Source organism: Seriola dumerili, unplaced genomic scaffold (assembly GCF_002260705.1).
Source record: "Seriola dumerili isolate Sdu_G_001 unplaced genomic scaffold, Sdu_1.0 BDQW01000544.1, whole genome shotgun sequence".
Taxonomy (NCBI): domain Eukaryota; kingdom Metazoa; phylum Chordata; class Actinopteri; order Carangiformes; family Carangidae; genus Seriola; species Seriola dumerili.
Genome location: NW_019174799.1, coordinates 219,176 through 227,001, shown reverse-complemented (window position 1 = coordinate 227,001; position 7,826 = coordinate 219,176). Strand labels below are relative to the sequence as shown.

At 42.7% G+C, this 7,826-nt stretch overlaps 1 protein-coding gene across 1 annotated transcript in view; it reads right to left on the bottom strand.

The window, feature by feature from the left end:
• Positions 1–4,063: 4,063 nt before the first annotated feature.
• The window catches only part of LOC111235925 (homeobox protein EMX1-like), a 14,339-nt gene continuing 10,576 nt past the window's right edge, over positions 4,064–7,826 (bottom strand). Inside the window, exons 2-3 of the mRNA XM_022764501.1 lie at positions 5,912–6,096; positions 4,064–4,231 (exon numbers count right to left, since the gene is read on the bottom strand). Coding sequence (XP_022620222.1) covers positions 4,064–4,231; positions 5,912–6,096 — 353 coding nt within the window. The remainder of the gene's footprint in view (positions 4,232–5,911; positions 6,097–7,826) is intronic.

The following is a 7,826-nucleotide window of genomic DNA, read 5'->3' as shown; positions in this document are numbered from 1 at the left end:
TTTAACCTAAAACCACAAATGTCCCAGAGGATTTTACAATCTGAGATTCAGGAAAACAAACAAACAAACAAACAAAAACATTATCAAGAGCAATAATAATTTGTTTTCTTTCAGATTTTCAACACATGAAGAAAACTTTTTATTTTATTGCATTTTATTTATATTTTTTTCCAAATGTGAACACAGGAAGTACAAAGCTTCTGTCGTATTCTTTCCCTTTCTCAGAGGAAACGAGTTGTACAGTTAGTGCATTCGATCCTAAAATGATGAAAAAATAGATCTGACTAAGAAGAAGAAGAAGAAGAAGAAGAAGAACAAGGCAAATAAGAAGAAGAGGAAGAAGAAGAAGAAGAGGAAGAAGAAGAAGAGGAAGAAGAAGAAGAGGAAGTGCTACATAAGGAGATGATGAGGTAAATCTGTCCAGGAAGAAGAAACAAACAGAAGGATCAGATGAACTGATGCAGTGAGAAACAAACAGACAGTCCACACATTATTATTATTATTATCCTTATTTACACATCAGATGCATAGAATACTTTCAAATCCATTTGACATAAATACCTACATTTGTTTTTTTGTTTGCTTGTTTCCAAAAAAAGACAAAAAACTACCAGAAGACTGAAAAGTGAAACTGGTCCAAACTGCTCCAGGATCAGCTGCTTCCTGCTCTGCCGCAGTGCCGCTGAGCACAGTCCAACAACGAGAGGATCACAGGCTCCTCCAACAGGAAGTGAAGCGTTTCACCTTAAAAGCACAAATTAAACTCCAGCTGTTCGATGATGTCATCAGTCTGTGATGTTCAGCTCATTAAACAAGTGATGTTCCTACGTTTCCCAGAATGCTTTTCAATGTAAAATGAAATCATTGTTGTGTTGTGAACAGAATATTTACGTGTGAACAGCGACACGTCGTTTACCGCCTCAGTTTCCGCCTGAAAACCTGGTTTTCTGTGATATTTTAAATTAAATAATATTTGAACGAAGGTGAATTTATGATCAAATCTGCTGCATCGGCTCCGACAGTGTTTTCATTCAACATTAACAAAGTCATCAGTTTTCTGTAGGTGACGTCAAAACAACAGAACACCTCTTTGTTTCCTGCCCTCACTTGTTCTGTACATTATAATAGTCTTACTTTGGTGAATTACTAGAGAACACAACATTGGACCTAATGATCAATGTTTTGCTCATTTTAGCAAAGTTTTTATCCATAAAGCTAAATTTATTAAGACCCCCCCCCCATCTTCATGTTATTATAATGAATTAAAACTATGTACTAAGTCCTTGAAATGAATGAAATCTAATTGATGATAAAAAAAATGACCTCACTATTGAATATGTATGTTTTTATTTTCATTTCATTTAATTATTTTTGAATAGTTAATTCATTATTTACTCTGTTTAATGTGTTTTACTGTTTGTTGTTGTTTAGTTTCTTTGTTGTCTGTGTAAATGTCTCTTATGTCTGTTTGTTCTTACGACTTTATTTTTCTATAAAATTCAGAACTGTCTTTAAGTTTGTAAATTTGAAGTTTAAGATAAAAACAAAACAAAAACAAAAGCGATGAGGTTCAGACTGAACATGAATTCATGTTGGACAGGAAATGAAAACATGAATGAAACACAGTGCGGTGCGGATGTTAGCAGAGGCTGCTCTTCCAGGACTTTCTGATTGATGGGTGAAATTCAGTCGTGTGTATTTCTGCAGAAAGAAGGTTTTTGTACGAACATCACAGACTGAGGGTTTTAATTTAGTTTAGTTGATTTTTCTGACGCAGATGAAGTCGCACAAAAACTTCCTCGAAGGAGAAAACTTGTATCTGAGTTCAGGATGTTCTACCTCTCCACTCCCTCCCTCCTGTTTCTCCGTCCTTCCTGTTGGAGGAGCCTTGTTTTCCTCCGTCAGACATGTTTGTGGGTTCAGCAGACTTCCTGTGCGCCGGTCTCCGTCTGTTGCAGACAGACGCTCAGAAACCTGCAGCCGAGCAGCTTCTCCTCTTTATTTCAGGACACTGGTTTTTGTTTGGCACCGAATTCGGCCGTCGAGCATTCAGTCACCAGCTGTGACCGCCGGGTTTTATTTTGGCCTCTTAGAAGCGTCAGATCTCCTCTTCAGTCCGACTCCAACAGGAAGTCAGGTTGTGTTTTAAGCTCCGCCCTCGTGGCTGATCAGAGCTTTTTCCCATCGTCATCTTGTCCATGTCAGGAGTTGTCTTTTTGACTTCCTGCTGAGGCCTTCAGGGACACCACCATTGCTCGGAGAGGTGAGCTGTCCGTGTGTGTGTGTGTGTGTGTGTGTGTGTGTGTGTGTGTGTGTGTGTGTGTGTGTGTGTGTGTGTGTGTGTGTGTCATAAATCTCTGTAGAAGGTGGATCTGGATCTAACAAACAAAATAATAAAGTGTATGCGTGTAAATGATTGGATCTGACAGTCTCAGTGTTTGAAATTAAGAGGAAATGTTTGACATTTACAGATTTTCACATTTTTGTACCAATTCATCAGGACACGTCGACAGATTATTGCATCTCTGAGTGAAACAGTGATTTTGTGATGAAGCAGAAAAGAAAGTGAAGCTGTGATCGAACTGTGAATGGAAGTTTGTGAACTTTAGGTTTTAACTGATTTCATTCAGACATCAAGTTTGAAATCTGTTTCCTCCAGATGTTTATGACAAATCCTGACGAGCATCAGACTGTTGGAGTCTCACAGACGACGCTGTGTGTCTGAATGTGCAGATTTTTTACAAGATTCAATTAGAAACTTCAGTCATTTACAAGCTGCTTGTATTCAGATTTTAAATGGCGTGTATAATACACTTGACTTCTTGCCGATTTGTGATTCAGTGAAACGACTGATCTGAGCTCAGAGTCTCTACTGAACCTGTAAAAGTTTACGTCTATTTTTTCCTGCTTTTTCAGACAAATGAAAACAGTGACGGAGCCTCAGACCACGACGTTTAAAATCAGTAGATTTAAAGCTCCTCCAGTGTAAAGGTCTGTGTCCATGTGTAGTGTGATTATAGATCAGCTCTAGCTTCTATATTAATACTGTGAAAGTATCAAAGCCTCAGTCCACAGAGAAATGCACACAGCCTGTATTCAGAAACTGAGCCTTAAAACCAGCCGTCAGGACTTCTGGAACTTTGTGATGTCACAACAAAGCAGTCACCAAGCCCCGCCCACCTGGACCCACCATCCAAACCTTGCAGGATTTGGTTTCTCTGAGTGTTTTTACCTGAAATCTGCTATATTTTTATTGGATCACTCAGAAAACAGTCAGCCAATCAGAAGAGAGGCTCAGAGCCTCCTCTCTTCTGATTGGCTCACCGACCTGTTGTTACTAGAGCTCCAGAGAGAAGCCTGAGAGAGGAGATGTGAAACTACTCTGAGATGGTATTTGGTTCTTAAAACCTCAAATATATCTCCTCATGGATCAACACTTCAAATAAAACACAGAAGAAGAAGAAGTTATGAAGCTTTAAGTTTATGAATCTACACGTTCATTAATCTTCATTCACAGATTCGTCACAGCTCGAACTCTGTAGCTTCACACTGAGCTAGCGTTAGCCTCATGGCGTTCAGTTTCTTTTTCCTTATTTGATTGTTTCCTGTTGAACAGCGTCCTCTGTGACCTGTGGCCTCAGTGACCTCAGTGACCTCAGTGACCTCAGTGACCTGTTTTCATGAAACTGCTTTTTTTTTTTTTTTTTTTTTTCAGTTTTTCATCTTTTTTTTTTTTTAAATACACACATTAAACACATTAAAAGTGAGTTACTACAAATCTGCTGCAAAAAATTTGGAAAATCTTTACGACGACAAACTCATCAACCTGAGTTTAAACACTGAGCTGCAGTTCATCATTAGCCGCGTTAGCCGCGTTAGCCTGTCCTGTTCACAGAGTCTGATCCTGACAGAGGAGGAGCAGCGCCTGAACGCACCTTTAAAGTCCTTCAGGTTGTTTGTGTGATACTTCAGCCGATACGACTTTATGGAGGTGTGTGTGTGTGTGTGTGTGTGTGTTTGACTGTGTGTGTGTGGGTGTGTGTGTGTGTGTGTGTGCTGCAGTTTAGTCCTCGCTGATGACATCCACGTCCTCCCCGGCGCCCTGCTGCGTGGCCGCCCTCCAGCGGCTGACGTGTTGACTGCCCTTCCTCTTCTGCTGAGCTTCAGGAGACTCCTCCTCCAGCTTCTGGCGCTTGTGCTTCGTCCGGCGGTTCTGAAACCACACCTTCACCTGGACGGAGAGACGGCACAGGTGAGATCTGATTAAACAAAAACACACACTGCCTCGACTGAGCTGAGGAGATGTCAGCCTCTTTATCTGTTTCTACAAAAGTAGAAGCAGAAAATGGAAACACTTGTACTTTACTTCAGGAGATGTAATTAATCAATTTCCACTAATGATTTGCACGATACACTTTTACCCTTACAGACAAGACTCAGGGCTGAAAAACCTTTTGTCACCCTCCACTTTCAGCAGGCGACGAAACAATCCCACCACGTTTAGTACTTGCTCTGGAGCTTTAGATTGAATGACATGATCTTCCTCAGCAGTTACCCGGAGCCTCATGTTTCATAATCTTTGCTACAACCACGACGGCTGCAGCTCCGCCTCCTGCGCCTGTCAGTCAAAATAATAACTGTGTGAGAGCGTCTCTGTGATTTCAGGTCTTTAACATGAACGTGAGCTGCAGGACTGTCAGGACTCGTCCCGGAGAAGTCGCCGCGCTGACTCAGAGCTCGTGTTGCACAATCTGTCAGCGTGAACCAGGAACCGAGGTGACGCTTTAATACCAGCTCCTGTCCGTGACGACACTGATGTCACTCTGACGGCGTTATCGCAACACAGACAGAAACCAGTTTGTTGAATAAATCACTGACAGTGACTGATCGCAGTTAAATGACGACGAAAACCAACAACCAGGACTGTTTTTTATTTATATTTCACTTTTTACTGCTCTGCTTTTATTTGACAGCTGCTGTCACCAACACACACACACACACACACACACACACACAGTCTCAGGTGTTTGCAGGTCTGACTCCACCTGCTCAGGTTGCAGCTGTGTAAAGCTCTGCTGAGGTTACTTTAGGTCACACTTCAGGTGTTAATAAGACGACAGAAGGAACAAGAACACACAAGATTAAATCCAGACGATCCTCGGTGAACGTGGAGGCGGGTCTCAGGTCTGTAACAGATCGCTCCATCATCACAGCAGCTCCACATGTGACTGTGTCTGCTGATGACAGTGATTGATCGATCTCTGATTGATTGATTACTCTCTCTGTCTCCTTCTTCCTGTCCTCTGTTGTGAAATCAAATTAGCTCATAAATAATTGTGGATGATTCACGTCGTTCCTCTGGCGTCAGGGCTCATCTCGCTGTCAATCACTGCTGAGAAAAGGCGGAGGGCGCTGACTAACCATCGACTCTCGACTCACCCCCCCTCCCCCTCCCCCCCCCCCCCCCCCCCCCACCCCCACCCAAACATTCCTCTGATCTGGATCATCAGCAGCACCTTAAACGCAGCGTGACGTCAGATCTGACCTGGTTTCATCCTCAGACACGAGGCGCTCAGAAAACTGATCAGAGACCAGGAGTCTGACTGGAAACCACGACGACGAGCTGCCGTCGGTCACTGAGCAAGGCAGCGACACCTTCAGGGTGTGAGGTTCAAATCCCAGCTTTTCTTTTTCATCCATTCATGTGTCATTCAGAAATTAAGTTTATATTCATCACCTCATGTTTTCATTCACTCATTTATTCATCACTGACAAATCCTGTTTGTTGGTTCTTGTTATTTTGAGGTGGAAATTTTTTTACGTTTCGTTTTCATAAAAGAAAAATAAACTCCTGTAAAGGCTCCATTTCCCATCATGCCCCCCTCCTCTCCCTGTTTCCCATCATGCCTACCTGCGTCTCGGTCAGACACAACCCGCTGGCCAGCTGCTTCCTCTCGGCTCCGACCACGTAGTGATTCTTCTCGAAGGCTCGTTCCAGACGCAGCAGCTGAGACGGAGAGAACGCCGTCCGGATCCGCTTGGGTTTCCTGGAGAACGGACCGTGAAGCAGCAAGTTCTCCGGACTGCTGTCCTCCCCTGAACACACACACACACACACACACACACACACACACACACACACACACACACACACACACACACAAAAACACACACAGGTGAATAAATCTGAATGAAGAACAGATCTGACTCTGACATGAAACCTGGTCAACAGGTTCACGGAAAAAGATTTAATAAAAATAAAAGTTGGAGACTAAAGACCAGAGACACTAGAGACTAGAGACACTAGAGACTGGAGACACTAGAGACTGGAGACCAGAGACTAAAGACCAGAGACTAAAGACTAGAGACTAGAGACTAAAGACCAGAGACTAGACACTAAAGACTAAAGACTAGAGACTAAAGACTAGAGACTAAAGACTAGAGACTAAAGACCAGAGACTAGACACTAAAGACTAAAGACTAGAGACTAAAGACTAGAGACTAGAGACTAAAGACCAGAGACTAGACACTAAAGACTAGAGACTAAAGACTAGAGACTAAAGACTAGAGACTAGAGACTAAAGACTAGAGACTAAAGACTAGAGACTAGAGACTACAGACTAAAGACTAGAGACTAGAGACTGGAGACTAAAGACCAGAGACTAAAGACTAGAGACTAAAGACCAGAGACTAGACACTAAAGACTAAAGACTAGAGACTAGAGACTAAAGACCAGAGACTAGACACTAAAGACTAAAGACTAGAGACTAAAGACTAGAGACTAGAGACTAAAGACCAGAGACTAGACACTAAAGACTAAAGACTAGAGCATAGAGACCAGAGACCAGACACTAAAGACTAAAGACTAGAGACTAAAGACTAGAGACTAGAGACTAAAGACCAGAGACTAGACACTAAAGACTAAAGACTAGAGACTAAAGACTAGAGACTAGAGACTAGAGACTAGAGACTAGAGACTAAAGACCAGAGACTAGAGACTAAAGACTAAAGACTAGAGCATAGAGACTGGAGACCAGAGACTAAAGACTAGAGACTAGAGACTAGAGACTAAAGACTAAAGATTAGAGCATAGAGACTGGAGACCAGAGACTAAAGACTAGAGACCAGAGACTAAAGACTAAAGACTAGAGCATAGAGACCAGAGACCAGACACTAAAGACTAAAGACTAGAGACTAAAGACTAGAGACTGGAGACCAGAGACTAGACACTAAAGACTAAAGACTAGAGCATAGAGACCAGAGACCAGACACTAAAGACTAAAGACTAGAGACTAAAGACTAGAGACTGGAGACCAGAGACTAGACACTAAAGACTAAAGACTAGAGCATAGAGACCAGAGACCAGACACTAAAGACTAAAGACTAGAGACTAAAGACTAGAGACTAGAGACTAGAGACTAGAGACCAGAGACTAGAGACTAGAGACTAAAGACTAGAGACCAGAGACTAGAGACTAGAGACTAGACAATATATTTTGTGGATTTTGTCCAACATCAAACTACATTGAATGTACAGTATGAAGGGATCTCTTCATGTCCAGTAACAGAAAACCAGCTCAGGGGGTCAAGGGTCAGGGGGTCAAGGGTCAGGGGGTCAAGGGTCAGGGGGTCAAGGGTCAAGGGGTCAAGGGTCAGGGGGCCGCTGGTCCTCACCTGGAAAATATCCCAGAAAGAGACACAAAACCACTACAAACAACATGGCTGTGTGGTTCAGGGTTGTTGTGTGTCTCTGTGGGGGTCTTTCTCCTGTGTGTGTGTGTGTGTGTGTGTGTGTGTGTGTGTGTGTGTGTGTGTGTGTGTGGGGGG